The following is a 20,127-nucleotide window of genomic DNA, read 5'->3' on the forward strand; positions in this document are numbered from 1 at the left end:
TATTTGAGACTTGCAAGGAGCCAATTGCGGTGAGCCATGTCGTAGCCCCACCTCTAATATTAACAACCACAGGCAGCAAAAAGAGAGTTCATTGGCTGAAAAGAAGCAGTGAAGAGCTTCCACTAGGGAGAAGAGGCAGCACCACCACTGGAGGGAATTTGGAACATGTTCCAGAAACAGGAGAAGGTGCCAGAAGGAGATCTTCACAAAAGAGCTTACCTTACTTATAGGGTAAAGAATCCAGGATTCAGGACTGATGAGAGGCAACTGAATGAAGGTCGAGCGTCAATGAGATAACACAAGGAGGTGAGTTTACTACATCAGGTGGATCATCATGCTGGGGCAAAAGATCCATCAGAAAGAAGTCCCATCTCTATACACATATAAGGACAGGAAGTTGGCCTACATGCCATTGATACATGTACAAGATGAGTCTGTTATGTGCGTCTGCATGGCAACCGCCCAGAAATGTCTAGTCCATGGAAATACAGACCCACCAGCAGACAGATCATTCCGCCGGGACTTCAGTCTCAGTCCGTGTGCTTAATGCATGGTATGATGTATGGGTTATATTATTAATGACCATCCATTGACAGCTGGGCAGAGAGCAGGGGGCTGTCCGGCTGTATTCAGAGCACCGCAGGTCTCAGCTATTTGAAATAATACCCCTTTCACCAGAAAATGTAGGGACTTACCCGGGAATATGGTCCCAGGATCATGCAGGGACTAGGTTGGTGTTAAAGGGGCCATCCCGGGAATGTCCCTGCATGATCCTGGGACCATATTCCCGGGTAAGATCCTGCATTTTCTGGTGTGAAAGGGGTATTATTTCAAATTGCCGGGACCTGCAGTGCTCTGAATACAGCCAGGCAGCCCCCTGCTCTCTGCCCGGCTGTCAATGGCTGTCACTTCAGCCTGGCAGCGGCTGTCCCCCAGTTAGTGCGAGCATGTATTCCCCCTTGGCAATGAGCATTTTCTGGTGTGAGGGGGGGAGAACACCCCCCCCCCCCCCCCCCTTTAACCAACCGGCTATATCTTCGGAACCAACTGACCCATTTACATGAGACTAGTATAATATTGAAATGATTTTGGTCCCATGAATCTGGGCCGTTTGGTTCCAGAGAAATCTCTCCTCAAAGAACATGAACAGCCATGAAATTACATTTCAGAAATGAAAAAAATCGGGTTACCCGCAATATCTCTGGAACCAATGAACCCATATGGACCAGGTATAAGATTCAGATCAACCTCGTGCTTCTGTGATTGACCAGTCTGATATCAAATTCAGATCAACCTCAAGCTTCTGTGATGCCAGAGGGGGAACCACCTACCGTTGGAACCGGGTGGGGGTCGGACTTAGCGGGTCCCATGTAATACTATGATTGTCCAGCTGTGTCTCCGGTTCCCGGCAGGCTAGCGATGCGGGGCTGGGCTCCTTGGAAAGCCCTGGCCCTCAGCTACAAAATCTACCTATTTAGAGAGTGGGCCTGTAGCTACAGCTCCATCAGGCCCATTGTTAATCCGGCCCTGTACTGATATGGCTAATACTATAATGGTATGGGAAATAGCACATCCAATCAATATAGGTAGTGCCCACAAGTTGCAGACAGCCTAGTGGTAACAATAAAATGACATTTAATACACCAAAACATATACTTATATGCTTAGGGATGAATTCACACAAGGTCCAATTGCATTTGGAATTTATTGCATAGACATCATGTATGAGTGCGTTGCTGCGCTGGAGGAGAAAAAAATAAAAATCATAGCGAAATATCACATGCAACTAAGAAACCCAATACTTTCAAAACTTCCCAAAATAGATTGTTACTGTATATGTAATATAGAAATAACTGGCAAAAACAAACATATTAGCATAGACACACCCACATGTGATTCTAGACACGCCCTTAGGGCAGAGTGTGACACAGCCACCCCCCCACCCCCATGTGGTACTGTAACCTGTGTCACATTACCTGCAGAGATGTGGTATAATGTAAGCATGTGTTTTTGTCCCAAATGTCGACACAGTCAACATGGACACAGTAAAAGTGTACCACGTCCCCTGGCATGGCTCACTACGCTTGCCATGCTTTAAGCACTATTTTATTGTCCCACCATTCTAAAGTGGATGGCAGGGCATGAAATTCCGCCTGTCGGCACATGTCGGCAAAACAAAAAACGTGAAAAATTCAGGTCAACCTTATGCTGTCGACCCAATGCATGTCGACAACGCGTGTCATGTATCCTGTAGGCGTGTGGTAAATGTCATGTATCATGTGGGGATATACATTATACCATGTAGAAATACACAATATAGAATGGTTCCGGTTGATAGATCTACAGTGACTAGGTTGATAGATCTACGGTGACTAGAGACTACCCCAAAAGGACGACACGGTCAAAACATGAAAAAGTCGACCTTTTGAATGGCACCATGGGAGCTGGGAGACGGCGCAGTTTCCATCTCCGCCAATGCTGACGGAACGCCGCCTCCGCTAGGAGCACTGTGGGGCTAGATTGAGCGAGATCACATGACGTGTGTCCCAGTCTTGGAAGACACTACAGGAGATGACCGGGGGCAGCTTCAGCACCACGCGCTGTAATGTGTTGTAGTACAGGAACAAAGAAAAAAGAACCAGTGGGCGCCTTCTGTACGCTAAAACAGTTTATTACACAAATACCACGAAAAAACACAGTATAAACACACAAAATTATAATAAAAAAACAATAGTTTGCATGCATGCAATACTTCAATAAAAAGATTATAAAAAAGCCATTTCACTGCATTTGCATAAGGTGTAACCAATAGTTACCAGTTCCTGATTGGATGGATAAATTGCCAGGTGTGGACAGATGTTTCAGTTATATAATAAATAACCCACCCATATTCTACACTTATTAACGCTCTTCCTCTTCAAATTTGGCATGAATACATTCTGCTGCTGCCGCAGGGATGCGGATGTGCCTCTCCGCACTGGACAGGCAAAGCAGGCCCTGCCATATAGTAGGAGATACAGGGTTTACGATGTGTCTTCCCCTCCAGGGGGCGCTTTAATCCCTTGAGTGGTGGGTCTTGCTGGGGCAGGATACACAGGTTTGTCCTGCCCCAGCAAAACCCAACACAGGACGCAGGAAGGCCCCCCTCACCTCCACTCCGGTGTTTGTACGCCGGAGCTTCCCTGCCGCCGCTGCCCCAGCCGCCTGTCACAGTCAGCAGTGACGTACGTGGCAGGCTCGGGGATGTTCGCGGCGGCTCAGGAGGACTTGAGCTCCTGAACTCCTGAGCGCTCCCGAGTCCCCCCCATGCCACCCCGAACATCCCGAGTTCCGGCGTACGATCACCGGAGTTGAGGGGATGCTGAAAGGAGGTGGTGGTGGGGGATAGAGTGGCCAATCCTGTGATAGAGATTGGTGGGATCCCGGAATTTGGCCCCAAAAACACTGGGATTTCAATCCCGGGATTGGAGTTTCCAATCCCGGGATTCCGGGATAATGTCGGCAGCGTCTGAGCGCTCACTCAGGCACTGCCCGACTGTTCCCTGTGCCCGGCCTGCTCTCTCTGCACAGCGTGATGGTCAGAGGTCACGCTGCGCAGGCCTCCCAGTCGCTTTGACCGCCCTCCCATAGTCTCGCATCATCGCTCCTCGACCCTGCTCCAGCCACCGCCTGCCATACAAGCCTCCACAACTCCGCCCGGAGTTGAGGGGCAAGAGGGGCAAGAGACTCCTGCCAGTAGTGATGTGTACAATGTGCAGCCTGAGTATGTATGTATTATACAGTGCACACATCCAGCCCTGTCACTGCTGCAGCCGGGGAGAGCAGTAGCGCACGCAGGGGGGGTTTCTGAGTACCCAGAAACCCCCCCAGGAATCTGAGGACCCTAGTCTGAAAGCTAAGGGTCCTCTCTTTCCATAGGTACAAGAATTTTTAAAATCGGCCATGGGGAACCGGAGATATCCGACTTTAAAGCAGTGGTCCCCATCCAAGCCTGTTAATTGCACTTCCCAGTCAGATATTTCAGGTTCTGTCTGACTTAAGGTGCATACACACTGTACAATTTTTTTGACCAATTTGGTTGAAAGACATTTCCATTGAACCCAGTGTCCTGGATGAAAGATGTTGACAAAAGATATTGTCAACAAACAAACGATGAATGATGATGCGCATACCCGCCAGTTGTTTATCAAGATTGTTCGTCAACTGTGCATGCAGCTCAATTTGAATATCTTTCAAAAAGAACCTATAAACTGTAGCTAGATCTTTCTTCTTTCGTCTGTCGTCAATATCTTTAGTCAACATCTTTAGTCCAGGACACTGGGTTCAATGGAAATGTGTTTCAACCAAATTGGTCAAAAAAATTGTACAGTGTGTATGCACCCTTAGAGTTTTTCTGAGGGTATATTCCAAAAGCTGGGACTCTCCCCCTTTGAGAAACACTAGAAGCCGGTCTCTACTGTGCCCAGAACCAGAAATATCAGCCTTCCAGCAGCTGGTTACTGCTCCAGCTCCACACACCTGGTATGTAATTTTATATTCTCGTTGGCAGATTGCTCTGCCTCCTGAACTCTGATCCCCTAGTCCCCAATACCATTTGGTAGGTGGGATTCTCTAGTTTTTAATTCCATTAAAAGCTAAGAAATCTATTTCCGGGAACTGGAGATGTCTGCAGTCAAGCAAGTTGTCCTCCCACCAGAAAATTATGAATAATAAGCCCACTCCACTATACAACCCTCCTCTGCGTATTAAACATCCTCTACCACCCTGGAAGTTATGTATTGGGACCCCTTCATTCAGCCCAATGCCCCCTTCTCCCACCTCATCTCCCACCTCATCTCCCACCATCTGTGCAGTAAAGGGGTAATTAGTGGAAATTACTGAGCCCTACATGCTGAGCGGTTGATATAATACCCCCTACCATCCGCAGGACATCAAAGCTTCCGCTCAAAGCACCGCCCACCCTAACCGCTGGAGGATAGGTAGGGGCCCCAATACATTGCTATGCCCAGGGGTCTACTCTGCTGTTATGTGTATATATATATATATATATATATATATATATATATTATTATTATTATTATTATTAGTTATATACATTTGGTCTATCTATAATACTTTAACTGACCCGGCATATACTGGGTCACCTAAGTGTCCATCTCCGTGCTTTGCTCTGCCCCTCTGGAAACCCCCTTCTGAAAATCCTGCGTTTGCCCCTGGGGGAGAGAGAGAGACCTACTGCTGGCATGGTGATGTTACACTGTGTTGCACTCTGACCCTGTAATACACACACCCACACGCCAAGGACCAAGCATAGAATTTACTAAGGGATGTATCTTAAAATAACCCTCATACACATTTTGTCCTGCCAATTCGAAGAGCTGCAAAAATAATGGACATTTCTATAATGTATAGTGGGCTGGTTACTTCATTGCTTGCACTGGGACAGAGGATCTGTTCTGCAATTATCGTGGAACTAGGGTAGCCAATCCCGGGATCCCGGGATTGAGCATTTTTCAATCCCGAATTCCGGAAGCATACCACTCAAGTGGTTAAGTGAGTAGGTGGCTCAACAGTTTTCCTTCTCTACCTTTTGGCTAAGATCAAGTGTAATATCTGTTCTTATCAAGGAGTGCAGAAATGCTGACACTGAGTAGATTGCTCCCATTCCAGAGGTTAATAGCCTCTGATGGGGAGTCAGTGAAACGCCCAGCTTAGTACCTTAACCTTGGGATGCGAGAACACTGGGATTGAGTAGATTGCTCTTCCGAGGGGGCCTCAACCCTCCAGGGAGTCTATGGAAAAGCCCGGTGGAGTATCCATCCCATGCTGGGGACGGGAAAGTGCCCTAGATGGGAGCAGAGAAACACTTGGTTGGAAGCTGACTTGCCGGCTGCCTGGAGCCCGAGGCTGCACTGTGCCCCCGGGGAAACTCGGGGGTGCCTGAACAGTAGCGCACGCAGGGGGGGTTTCTGAGTACCCAGAAACCCCTCCAGGAGTCTAGGCTGAAAGCTGAGGGTCCCCTCTTTCCATGGGTATAAGAATTTTAAAAATCGGCCCTTGGGAACCGGAGATATCTGACTTCAAAGCAGTGGTCCCCATCCAAGCCTGTTAATTGCTCTTCCCAGTCAGATATTTCAGTTTCTGTCTGACGTAGAGTTTTTCTGAGGATATATTCCAAAAGCTGGGACTCTCCCCCATTTGAGGGATACTAGTAGCTTGTCTCTACTGTGCCCAGAACCAGAGATATCAGCCTTCGGTACTTCTTTACTTTCACGGCGCCACTAGATAGGACAGATAGGACAGATAGGATACTAGATAGGATACGATTTGTATGCTATTTGACATAAGATATCGCATAAGATATAGGATAAGATTTACTATCCATTTCATTACCCCACTATCCACTAGGGCGTGGAGTTGATTTTATATAGCGTGGTGAGCGCAGCGAGCCACCGAGCCCGAAGCGTGGCGAGCGCAGCGAGCCCCGCGAGGGGACACGGAATGTATTTTATGGAATTGCATGCAAATGGCATGCGATATTGGGGACTTGCTTTCAAACAACATCCGTGTCCCCTCGCGGGGCTCGCTGCGCTCGCCACGCTTCGGGCTCGGTGGCTCGCTGCGCTCACCACGCTATATAAAATCAACTCCACGCCCTAGTGGATAGTGGGGTAATGAAATGGATAGTAAATCTTATCCTATATCTTATGCGATATCTTATGTCAAATAGCATACAAAATCATATCCTATCTAGTATCCTATCTGTCCTATCTGTCCTATCCTATATCTTATGCGATATCTTATGTCAAATCGCATACAAATCGTATCCTATCTAGTATCCTATCTGTCCTATCTAGAGTGGCGCCGTGAAAGTAAAGAAGTACCCAGCCTTCCAGCAGCTGGTTACTGCTCCAGCTCCACACACCTGGTATGTAGTTTTATATACTCCTTGGCAGATTGCTCTGCCTCCTGAACTCTGATCCCCTAGTCCCCAATAACATTTGGTAGGTGGGATTATCTAGTTTTTAATTCCATTAAAATCTAAGAAATCTATTTCTGGGAACTGAAGATATCTGCAGTCAAGCAAGCTGTCCTCCCACCAGAAAATTATGAATAATAAGCCCACTCCACTATACACCCCTCCTCTGCATATTAAACATCCTCTACCACCTTGGAAGTTATGTATCAGGGCCCCTTCATTCAGCCCAATGCCCCCTTCTCCCACCCCATCTCCCACCATCTCTGCAGTAAAGGTGTAATTAGTGGAATTTACTGATCCAGGCCCTAGATGCTGAGCGGTTGATATATTACCCCCTACCACCCGCGGGACATCAAAGCTTCCCCCACCCCTACCGCTGGAGGATCGGTAGGGGCCCCAATACATTGCTATGCCCAGGGGTCTACACTGCTGTTGATGCCCGTGTGTGTGTGTGTGTGTGTGTATAATATATATATTTATTATTATTATTATTATTATTATTATTTATATACATTTGGTCTACCTATAATACTTTAACTGACCCGGCATATACTGGGTCACCTAAGTGTCCATCTCCGTGCTTTGCTCCACCCCTCTGGAAACCCCCTTCTGAAAATCCTGCGTTTGCCACTGCCTGAACCCTGCACTGGTGATCCCCATGTCACTATGCACTAGTATGGCACCTGCACCGCGCACTCTCCCTTTAGGTTAGCGCTTCATGTTTGTATATTCTCCCCGTACTTGCATGGGTTTCCTCTGGGTACTCCGGTTTCCTCCCACAATCCAAAAATATACTGGTAGGTTAATTGGCTCCCAACAAATGAACCCTAGAATGTCTGTGTGTGCATGTACATGTGGTAGGGAATATAGATTGTAAGCTCCACTGGGGCAGCGACTGATGTGATTGTACAAATATCCTCTGTACAGCGCTGCGGAATATGTGTGCGCTATATAAGAAACTGGTAATAAATAAATGTATGTCCTTACCCCGGGCCTTTTGGCTGGGGTAGGACAATGTTTCCCACCCCCACCCCGGCCTTCTGGCTGAGGTCTCTTTATTATTTATTTCTTTTCCCTCTCACGTTTGTCACTTTTCACATTTTTCTATTTGTTTTTGGTCAATAATGTCCATGTCGACACAGACAAAAATGCAAAAACCTTTTCCTGTGTCGACAGTTTCCACATCAATGTTTTGTCAATGTCGACATTCTGTGTGTGGGTGTGGATCAGTTGGTCACCAGCAAGTTGTTAGACAGTCATTAAGTCGACATTAGGGATGGCCATCGACCATCGATGATTCAAAATCATCGATGGTTGATGGCCGATGTCGAATACTTTTACCAACGATGGGGGAGAACCTGATGGTTTCCCTACATCGATGGCACAGCAAACCCGAGGTTTTTCTTCTCTTTTTTTTTTTTTATCAGTGCCGGGAAACGGAGCATAGCTCCGCCCCCGGCACCCGCGAAGCCCCATCCATGTGCTTTGATTGGCCCACCGGCCAATCACTGAAACATGATAGATGACCATCGATATGTAAAACTATCGATGGTCAAGCATTACAGTTTTACACTATAGATGGTAGTTGCACTTTTTTGCCATAGAAAAAACAACATGTCAACATAATGACCTAACCCATGTCGACTAGTGGTGTCGACCTAATGCTTGTCGACCTACTTGGTGGGACCCAATGACCGTATCCCCTGTTTTGACCTATTAACTACTAGCCACTGTTGATCTTTTAATTGCTCCCAGCCCCCTCCTCTCTATTCTGCAGCCATGTCTCAGACTCTGATGTGCACGAGCGCCGATCTCTGGGAAAAAGGGATTTTTGTAAGAACTTACCGTTCTAATCCCTTTCTCTGATATGGTCCTGGTGACACAGCTCAACACTGGATGTAGGAGGGTCCGAAGGAGCCAGGCACCTATCCTAAAGCTTTAGAGGGTAGGCTCCTCCCCTACTGCATCCCTGGACTCTTCAGTTCAATCTTTCAAAGCCACTGGAATACATAACTCAGTACAAACGCCTGCACATATTATATGCACATTTTATAACAGAAAACTGTTAACTTTTAACCATTTTAACATGAACATCATGAAACTTCTGGCATACTTACTGAGCGTAAGGGAGGGATCGCTGTGTCACCAGGACCATATCAGAGAAAGGGATTCGAACGGTAAGTTCTTACAAAAATCCCTTTTTCTCTTTCAATGGTCCTGGTGACACAGCTCAACACTGGGACGTTCCAGAGCCGGTCCTTTGGGAGGGTACGCTCAGGTCTGCAGCTCTCAGCACTGCTCGCCCGAATGATGCGTCCTCCGACGCGAACTCGTGGAATCTATAGAATTTGGCAAATGTGTGAACAGATGACCAAGTGGCAGCTCTGCAAACCTGCTCAGCTGTGGCCCCATGTCGAACCGCCCAAGAGGTGGCAACTGACCTGGTGGTATGCGCATTTATTTTGGCCGGTACTGGTCTACCCACTTTGGTGTATGCAAAGGCTATCACAGACCGCAACCACCTAGCAATAGTCTGCTTAGATGCAGGCCAACCAATTTTGTGTACGTCGTACAATACCAACAATGTGTCAGTCTTCCTGACACTCTTCACTCTGTCCACATATATGCGTAAGGCACGCACAACATCCAAAGTTCTCAACTTGTCCCTTTTCTTAGACCCCTCTGGGGGTTGAAACACAGGTAGAACTATCTCCTGATTTAAATGGAAGGTAGATACCACCTTCGGTAAAAACTGAGGCACTGTTCTTAAAACAGCCCTGTCATCATGAAAAATTAAGAAGGGAGATTTACATGACAAAGCTCCCAATTCTGAAACTCTTTTAGCAGATGCTACTGCTAACAAAAACACTAGCTTCCACGTGAGAAACTTAAAGTCAGCCGACCTTAAAGGTTCAAAAGGTGCCTTTTGAAGGCATTCCAAAACCAGTGATAGATCCCAAGGTGCTACTGGTTGCTTGTATGGAGGTTTCAACCTGGATACTCCTTGTAAAAAGGTTTGAATTTCCGGCAAAATGGCTATCTTTTTCTGGAAATAGATGGACAAGGCCGAAATCTGTACCTTCAGTGACTGAAGGCTTAGGCCCGATGAAAAACCATCTTGTAAAAATTCCATCATTCTTGATAGCTTAAAATGAGATGTATGAGCCTTTCTTCTCTCACACCATCGAATGTAAGTCTTCCAGACTCTACAATAATTTGCCGAAGATACAGCTTTTCTGGCTTTTATCATCGTCTGTACTACTGCCTCAGAAAACCCTTTTCTTTTCAAAATGGTGGTTTCAATAGCCAGGCCGTCAAAATCAATCGATCTGAATCCAGGTGATTGAACGGGCCTTGTCTTAGAAGGTCTGGTCTCAGAGGTAGACGCCATGAGTCCACAGACAACCTCTGAAGCCTCGAGTACCAGGATCTCCTTGGCCAATCTGGGGCCACTAAGATCACTGGAACCTTCTGCCCCTGTATTTTCTTCAGAAGTCTCGGTAACATTGGTACTGGTGGGAATGCATAAAGGAGATCTCCCTGCCAGTGAATAGTCATGGCATCCACTGCCTCCGCTAGTGGATCCCTTGTTCTGGCATAGAACCTGGGCACTTGACGGTTGATCCTGGATGCCATCAGGTCCACATCCGGAGTTCCCCCACATCGAGGTGATTTGTTGAAACACCTGAGGGTGTAAGCTCCATTCCCCTTCCTTGAGCTCCTCCCTGCTCAGGAAGTCGGCTTCTATATTCTCTATTCCTGGGATGAATATAGCCGATACAGCTGGAACATTCTGTTCCGCCCATAGGAAGATTCTGGATACCTCCCACATGGCCAATCTGCTGCGTGTACCTCCCTGGTGATTCAGATACGCCACAGCTGTGGCATTGTCGGTCTGAATCCTCAAAGGGAGGTTCTGTAACCTGTCTCCCGCCAAGGAAATCACTTTCCAGACAGCTCCAAGATGTTGATTGGTAACGCTGATTCCTCTGCCGTCCACAGGCCCTGAAGCCTGAGATCCAGGGCTATTGCCCCCCAGCCCCTGAGACTGGCGTCGGTAGTTACTATCAACCAGTCCCAGGTCTGTAATGACCGACCCCACTGAAGGGAATCTACTTCTGTCCACCATTTCAAGGATTCTCGGGTGTCCGAAGACAGCACTATCATCTCGGATTTCATGGTCAAAGTGTTTCCTGACCAGGCTGACAAAATGTTCCATTGGAACCTCCGAGAGTGGAACCTGGCAAACTGAAGCGTCTCGAATGACGCCACCATCTTCCCCAGGAGCTTGAGGCACCTCCATACTGAAATGCTCTGAGCCCTGAGAATCTCCTGGACTAGGGTGACCAGATCCCTGGTCTTTACCTCCGGGAGGAATACCCGATGAAGATGGGTGTCCAGTATGACTCCCAAGAATTGGAGCCTTTGTGACGGTACCAACTGAGATTTTTGCAAATTTAAAATCCAGCCGTGAGCCTGCAAAAAACTGATGGCCTCTGCCAAGTGACTCTGCAGCATGGCTGCTGACTCTGCTTTGAACAGGAGATCGTCCAAATAGGGTATTACTGTGATTCCCCTGAGCCTCAGCACCGCTGCCATTACTGACATTATCTTTGTGAATACCCTTGGCGCGGTTGCTAGCCCAAAGGGTAACGCCCGGAATTGTAAATGCAGGTCTCCTATGGCAAACCTCAACAAGGTCTGATGCTCCGGGTGTATAGGAACGTGCAAATATGCGTCCTGGACATCCATGGACGCCAAAAATTCTCCCTGGTCCAGACTCAGGAGTACTGACCGTAGAGACTCCATTTTGAAATGGTCTACCCATAAATGAACATTTAGAGACTTCAAATTTAGTATTGGTCTGAAAGACCCGTCTGGTTTGGGCACCAGGAACAGCGTGGAGTAAAAGCCTTTCTTCCACTCTGTCTTGGGGACTAGTGTAACCACCCCTTTTTCCAAAAGGGAGTGCGCTGCTCTCACAAGAGCTGTACGCAGCCGTGCCTCCTTTGGTAAGGATGTGGGAATGAACCTCTTCGGAGGTGGCCCTCTGAAAGGGATTTTGTAACCCTGTGTTATGATGTCTAGCACCCAGGCATCCTGGCCTAGAGAAGCCCAAGCGTCCCTGAAGTGTGTGAGACGCCCGCCCACTTTTGTCACTGTCGGGCAAAGCCCCTGACAGTCATGCAGAGGGTTTATCCTCTCCTTTATTGGCAGGCTTCTTGTGAAAAGAGCCAAATTTTGACTTTTGTGTCTTGCCTCTAGAGGGCTGAAACCTTCCCCTGAAAGACTGTCCTCGAAAGGACGCACCACCTCTAGGGGAGGGCCGAAAGGACGGCTTAAAAGCAGAAAATCTGGATGTCTGCTTTGCTGAGGAGGCCGGCAGGAATGTACTTTTGCCGCCTGTGGCCTGTTTTATAATCTCCTCTAATTCGGTACCAAAGAGTACCTTTCCTTTGAAGGCTAATGTTTCCAGAGCCTTCTTGGACTCATTGTCTGCTTCCCAGGCTTTAAGCCAAAGCACTCTCCTGGCATTAATGGAGACTGTGGACACTCTGGTTGCCATTTTAATAGCTTCCTCCTCTGCTTCAACTGCATATTCTGCTGCTGCCTTAATCTTTTCTGCAAGCAGTAATGCACCCGGGTCAGCCTGCAGCATGGTGCATAATTCACCAGCCCACTCTATCATGGCCTTAGAAACCCAGGCTGAAGCAATAAGGGGTCGTAAGGTAAACCCCACCCCTTCAAAGATAGCCTTGAGGTTTCCCTCCAGCTTTTTATCCACAGAATCTTTAAAAGCTGCACCGCCTTGTACTGGTAATACAGTAGCCTTGGACAAACGTGCCACTGAAGCGTCCACAACTGGGACCCTTTCCCAGAGCTCCGCATGAGACTCTGGCATGGGGTACAGATTAAGGAATCGTTTTGGCATCTGAAGCCTCTTATCAGTTTTCCAAGCCCCTTCTAACAATTCCTGTAACCCCTCATCTGAAGGAAAAGTAACAGCCTCCTTCCGCTGTCGCTTAAAAACACCTTTAACAGGAGTCTTATCCTCCACAGTCAGCTTTAAAGCCTGCTTCACAGCTACAATGAGATCCTCTATACCAGCAGCAGAGTTCTCTTCCAAATCATCACCCTGATCCCAGGGGATGTCAGTATACTCTCCTTCCTCTTCATCTACCACAGTAGTTAAAGCATAAGACCTTCTAGGGGTCCCTGCCACATCATCCATTTTGTCCAGCATTTCACTGAACCTGTTAATGCCTTTTGCAGTATCCTGCATCACCTGGATAAGTGCAGGATCTGCCTGGGTAAGAGGCAAGGAGCCAGACGACTGCTGAGATGATGGCATAGGTCTCTGTGATTCTACCAGCCCATCACTCTGCCTGTCCAAAAGCTGCACCAAAGCGTTTACTGACCTGCCTAGGGCCCTGGCCCACGCAGGTTCCATATGCTCTGCCCTATGGGGATCACTGCCCATGGGTCTCACATCAGCGCAAGTAATACATAAGCCCCCCTTGGCCATCTGCTCAGGGACAAATTTTTGTGTGCAAACATTGCACGCGCTCAGTGCATTAAGGGCTCCCTCCCCCAAAACCACAGCCTGATGCTCAGACATGATGCAAGTGATAAATGTATATCTATCAGTATACACAGTGCAAACAATGTACAAGCGTTTATACAGAGCAATGCACCCAGTCACTTATCTGTCTGTTGGTTTCAACTGCGGGGAAGCGATGCCCAGGAAATCCAAGTCACTCTGCCAGGATCAGTAAGCCAGCTCAGCTCCGCTGCAAGCGTTCTGAAAGGCGCCAAAGTCAGAGTGAAGGAAGAGACCACAGGTCCCTGCTGCTGCGGGGTCCGTGACCTTTTGGCGCCAACCACCCCCAGCAAGCCGCTGCTTAGGTAGGATTTCCTAGTTCCAGTGTCTCCCCCTCAAATGGGGATCACTTGGAACATGCCTGTCACAACGCTGCTGTCCTCTCATCTAGGAGCTCAGCGTGTAAGCTCCGCATAAAATGGCCGCCGCCATCACGGAGCGCCTGTCCCCCATGATCCCCACCTAAACGTGGAGCCGGTTTCAGGGTACTCCGGAGCCCAGGCAGCCTTTTAGAAAAGGCTATAAGCGCTGCACAGGGAGACCAGACAGTGTCTCCCCTGTGCACAGTGAGCTGACAGGACGCGCTTCTGTCAGCTCCTGCTGCGCAAGCAGTGTGAGGATTCACTATGAGAATCCTCACACTGTGCCTACCTAGCTAGGGTAAAAGTTAATAAAATAATAAAAATCCCCTAACTACTCTAATTCTTCGGCTGCTCCTGCAGCCCTTTAGAATAGCACCCACTCCAGTGGGCACCTAACACGAACTGGAGAGTCCAGGGATGCAGTAGGGGAGGAGCCTACCCTCTAAAACTTTAGGATAGGTGCCTGGCTCCTTCGGACCCTCCTACATCCAGTGTTGAGCTGTGTCACCAGGACCATTGAAAGAGAAAATGGCGCGGCCGCCAACTTCACGCCAGTTTCTTAGCTGCGCATGCACAAGTGGCCGTGGAGCCATTTTCCCTGTGATTGCTGCAGCGCTGCTGCCATCGACTCAGGACACCGAAGCGGTAAGTATACAAAAAATGGGTGCAGGGTGTTACAGTGTACCCACACTGCATCCATTATAAATATGCCAGTGTCCCCCTCAGTTCCTTCCTTCTCTGTGCAGGCTGTCTATACCCATAATACCCTGCTGCATCTGGCAATGCCTAATTTAGCTATGTGACTGACCCTCACTCCCAATCCTTTGGTCACATCTACCCCAATCCCAGCTCAGCTTCCATCACTGCTGCCTCTGACAGGGCCAGGGGCGTGAGGTCGGCTGAGCTGCTGGACACTGGGTGACAGTCAGTGACTATAGGGAGATGTCTCCTCATTGGCTCTGGCTGTCTCTCCCTGTAGCTATAGTTACTGCCTCTCCTGTCAATGACCCTGCCCTCACCTGTCTCCTCCCCCACATTCCGCTTTATCCAATCAGTTGGCCCAGTTTCAGAGGCGGCTCCTCCCACCCACTGTCAGTTGTGTTTCTGCTGTCGCCTCATCCTCGGACTAGTTAATAATTGACGCTGGGACTAGCCAATCAGCAGGCGTGATATATAAAGAACCAATAAAAAATAGCTAAAGCTGCCTCTGATTGGTCCCAGCTTCACCACTAGGGGAGAAGGGTGTGCTTTTATTAGTGTCGATGGTATAGACGGCGGCCATATTCTTGTGTTCCCTAGACATAAGTATCATCATTTCCTTGGCTATTAGCGACTGACGCTATAGAGGGGGCGTGAGTACAGGGTCCAGCCGCCATTAGGGAGACACGTCCTGCAGCAGCAGCAGCAGCACAGGTAACGTGTTCTATACTGTATCCTATAGGGGAGAGGGGACGGTACAGTGATATATGATGGGGATAACACAGCTCCCGGCACACGCTGATATGTGATATTATTATATAGGGAGAGGGGACGGTACAGCGATATATGATGGGATAACACAGCTCCCGGCACACGCTGATATGTGGTATTATTATATAGGGGAGAGGGGACGGTACAGTGATATATGATGGGGATAACACAGCTCCCGGCACACGCTGATATGTGGTATTATTATATAGGGGAGAGGGGACGGTACAGCGATATATGATGGGGATAACACAGCTCCCGGCACACGCTGATATGTGGTATTATTATATAGGGGAGAGGGGACGGTACAGCGATATATGATGGGGGATAACGCAGCTCCCGGCACACGCTGATATGTGGTATTATTATATAGGGGAGAGGGGACGGTACAGCGATATATGATGGGGGATAACACAGCTCCCGGCACACGCTGATATGTGGTGTTATTATATAGGGGAGAGGGGACGGTACAGTGATATATGATGGGATAACACAGCTCCCGGCACACGCTGATATGTGGTGTTATTATATAGGGGAGAGGGGACGGTACAGTGATATATGATGGGATAACACAGCTCCCGGCACACGCTGATATGTGGTATTATTATATAGGGGAGAGGGGGCGGTACAGCGATATATGATGGGGATAACACAGCTCCCGGCACACGCTGATATGTGGTGTTATTATATAGGGGAGAGGGGACGGTACAGTGATATATGATGGGGGATAACACAGCTCCCGGCACACGCTGATATGTGGTGTTATTATATAGGGGAGAGGGGACGGTACAGTGATATATGATGGGATAACACAGCTCCCGGCACACGCTGATATGTGGTATTATTATATAGGGAGAGGGGACGGTACAGCGATATATGATGGGGATAACACAGCTCCCGGCACACGCTGATATGTGGTATTATTATATAGGGGAGAGGGGACGGTACAGTGATATATGATGGGGGATAACGCAGCTCCCGGCACACGCTGATATGTGGTATTATTATATAGGGGAGAGGGGACGGTACAGCGATATATGATGGGGATAACACAGCTCCCGGCACACGCTGATATGTGGTGTTATTATATAGGGGAGAGGGGACGGTACAGTGATATATGATGGGATAACACAGCTCCCCGCACACGCTGATATGTGGTATTATTATATAGGGGAGAGGGGACGGTACAGTGATATATGATGGGATAACACCGCTCCCGGCACACGCTGATATGTGGTATTATTATATAGGGGAGAGGGGACGGTACAGTGATATATGATGGGGATAACACAGCTCCCGGCACAGGCTGATATGTGGTATTATTATATAGGGGAGAGGGGACGGTACAGTGATATATGATGGGGATAACACAGCTCCCGGCACACGCTGATATGTGGTGTTATTATATAGGGGAGAGGGGACGGTACAGTGATATATGATGGGGATAACACAGCTCCCGCCACACGGTGATATGTGGTATTATTATATAGGGGAGAGGGGACGGTACAGTGATATATGATGGGATAACACAGCTCCCGGCACACGCTGATATGTGGTATTATTATATAGGGGAGAGGGGACGGTACAGCGATATATGATGGGGGATAACGCAGCTCCCGGCACACGCTGATATGTGGTATTATTATATAGGGGAGAGGGGACGGTACAGTGATATATGATGGGGGATAACGCAGCTCCCGGCACACGCTGATATGTGGTGTTATTATATAGGGGAGAGGGGACGGTACAGTGATATATGATGGGGGATAACGCAGCTCCCGGCACACGCTGATATGTGGTGTTATTATATAGGGGAGAGGGGACGGTACAGTGATATATGATGGGGATAACACAGCTCCCGGCACACGCTGATATGTGGTGTTATTATATAGGGGAGAGGGGACGGTACAGTGATATATGATGGGGATAACACAGCTCCCGGCACACTCTGATATGTGGTGTTATTATATAGGGGAGAGGGGACGGTACAGTGATATATGATGGGGATAACACAGCTCCCGGCACACGCTGATATGTGGTGTTATTATATAGGGGAGAGGGGACGGTACAGCGATATATGATGGGGGATAACACAGCTCCCGGAACACGCTGATATGTGGTGTTATTATATAGGGGAGAGGGGACGGTACAGTGATATATGATGGGGATAACACAGCTCCCGGCACACGCTGATATGTGGTGTTATTATATAGGGGAGAGGGGACGGTACAGCGATATATGATGGGGGATAACACAGCTCCCGGCACACGCTGATATGTGGTGTTATTATATAGGGGAGAGGGGACGGTACAGTGATATATGATGGGGGATAACACAGCTCCCGGCACACGCTGATATGTGGTGTTATTATATAGGGGAGAGGGGACGGTACAGCGATATATGATGGGGATAACACAGCTCCCGGCACACGCTGATATGTGGTGTTATTATATAGGGGAGAGGGGACGGTACAGTGATATATGATGGGGATAACACAGCTCCCGGCACACGCTGATATGTGGTATTATTATATAGGGGAGAGGGGACGGTACAGCGATATATGATGGGGGATTATACAGCTCCCGGCACACGCTGATATGTGGTATTATTATATAGGGGAGAGGGGACGGTACAGCGATATATGATGGGGATAACGCAGCTCCCGGCACACGCTGATATGTGGTATTATTATATAGGGGAGAGGGGATGGTACAGTGATATGTAATACCAATATGACATTGTGTGATTGCCCCTAAGGAGTCTCAATGCTTCATATTTGAATGTTACATGTGTACTTTGTAATGAGGACTATATGTTTTCTTAGGTATAAGAGCTGCGTGGAGTCTTTTCTAGAAATCAAGTAAGAATGGGATTGCTTCTGTGTAAATTACTGATCACTGAAGATGGAAAAGGACAGGAGTCATGTAAATGAGAGGATACTGAACCTTACCCTGGAGATCATCTGCCTGCTGACTGGGGAGGTGAGGTCACAGTGACATCACTCTTATCTCTATTACTGACACAAGGACCTGACTGGGGAGGTGAGGGGGTCTGGGAGCGTCACAGTGACATCACTCTTATCTCTCTTACTGACACAGGGACCTGACCGGGGAGGTGAGGGGGTCTGGGAGCATCACAGTGACATCACTCATCTCTATTACTGACACAGGGACCTGACCAGGGAGGTCAGTGAAGTGTCAGTGTCTGCTACAGCTGAAAGTTATACGTTATACATGTAGAACAACTACTTGCAAAAATGCAGTTTTGTAGCTTTCTATTGATGTCTCTTTCAATACCCAGGACTACACAGTAGTGAAGAAGACATCTGTTAAGAATCTAACATCCAGTAGCCGTGTGTCAGAAGGACAGAGCAGGACCCAGTGTCCCATCCTGGTGCCTCCATCTCACTCACTGATACATGAGAAAGACAGTGACCAGAAGATCTTGGAACTCACCAACAAGATCATCCAGCTGCTGACTGGAGAGGTGACTGCTGGGAATGGGACGTTATACAGTAACACCGGGGGATGTGACAGGAGAGGTGACTGCTGGGAATGGGACGTTATACAGTAACACCGGGGGATGTGACCGGAGAGGTGACTGCTGGGAATGGAATGGAGCATTATACAGTAACACCGGGGGATGTGACCGGAGAGGTGACTGCTGGGAATGGGACATTATACAATAACAGCGGGGGATGTGACCGGAGAGGTGACTGCTGGGAATGGGACGTTATACAGTAACACCGGGGGGATGTGACCGGAGAGGTGACTGCTGGGAATGGGACATTATACAGTAACACCGGGGATGTGACCGGAGAGGTGACTGCTGGGAATGGGACGTTATAGAGTAACACCGGGGGGGGATGTGACCGGAGAGGTGACTGCTGGGAATGGGGCGTTATACAGTAACACCGGGGGATGTGATCGGAGAGGTGACTGCTGGGAATGGGACATTATACAGTAACACCGGGGGATGTGACCGGAGAGGTGACTGCTGGGAATGGGACGTTATACAGTAACACCGGGGGGATGTGACTGGAGAGGTGACTGCTGGGAATGGGACATTATACAGTAACACCGGGGGGATGTGACAGGAGAGGTGACTGCTGGGAATGGGACGTTATACAGTAACACCGGGGGATGTGACCGGAAAGGTGACTGCTGGGAATGGGACGTTATACAGTAACACCGGGGGATGTGACAGGAGAGGTGACTGCTGGGAATGGGACATTATACAGTAACACCGGGGGGATGTGACAGGATAGGTGACTGCTGGGAATGGGACGTTATACAGTAACACGGGGGGATGTGACAGGAGAGGTGACTGCTGGGAATGGGACGTTATACAGTAACACGGGGGGATGTGACCGGGGAGGTGACTGCTGGGAATGGGACGTTATACAGTAACACCGGGGGATGTGACCGGAGAGGTGACTGCTGGGAATGGGGCATTATACAGTAACACCGGGGGGATGTGACAGGATAGGTGACTGCTGGGAATGGGGCATTATACAGTAACACCGGGGGGATGTGACAGGAGAGGTGACTGCTGGGAATGGGGCGTTATACAGTAACACCGGGGATGTGACCGGAGAGGTGACTGCTGGGAATGGGGCATTATACAGTAACACCGGGGGGATGTGACCGGAGAGGTGACTGCTGGGAATGGGGCATTATACAGTAACACCGGGGGGATGTGACAGGATAGGTGACTGC

At 48.6% G+C, this 20,127-nt stretch overlaps 1 protein-coding gene and 1 pseudogene across 3 annotated transcripts in view; both read left to right on the plus strand.

Moving 5' to 3' along the window:
* Positions 1-5,574: 5,574 nt before the first annotated feature.
* Positions 5,575-5,685, plus strand: LOC146012789 (U2 spliceosomal RNA; annotated as a pseudogene).
* Positions 5,686-15,164: 9,479 nt separating this feature from the next.
* Positions 15,165-20,127, plus strand: part of LOC146010010 (uncharacterized) — a 101,783-nt gene continuing 96,820 nt past the window's right edge. For 2 of the 3 annotated variants that reach the window (XM_083150770.1, XM_083150771.1), the window contains exons 1-3: positions 15,165-15,355; positions 18,234-18,390; positions 18,710-18,895. In XM_083150770.1, the coding sequence (XP_083006896.1) occupies positions 18,313-18,390; positions 18,710-18,895 (264 nt within the window). In that variant the 5' untranslated portion in view covers positions 15,165-15,355; positions 18,234-18,312. The remainder of the gene's footprint in view (positions 15,356-18,233; positions 18,391-18,709; positions 18,896-20,127) is intronic. The other variant, XM_083150772.1, reaches the window with a different exon arrangement.

Source organism: Crinia signifera, chromosome 6 (assembly GCF_055691185.1).
Source record: "Crinia signifera chromosome 6, ASM5569118v1, whole genome shotgun sequence".
In the NCBI taxonomy this organism is placed as follows: Eukaryota; Metazoa; Chordata; class Amphibia; order Anura; family Myobatrachidae; genus Crinia; species Crinia signifera.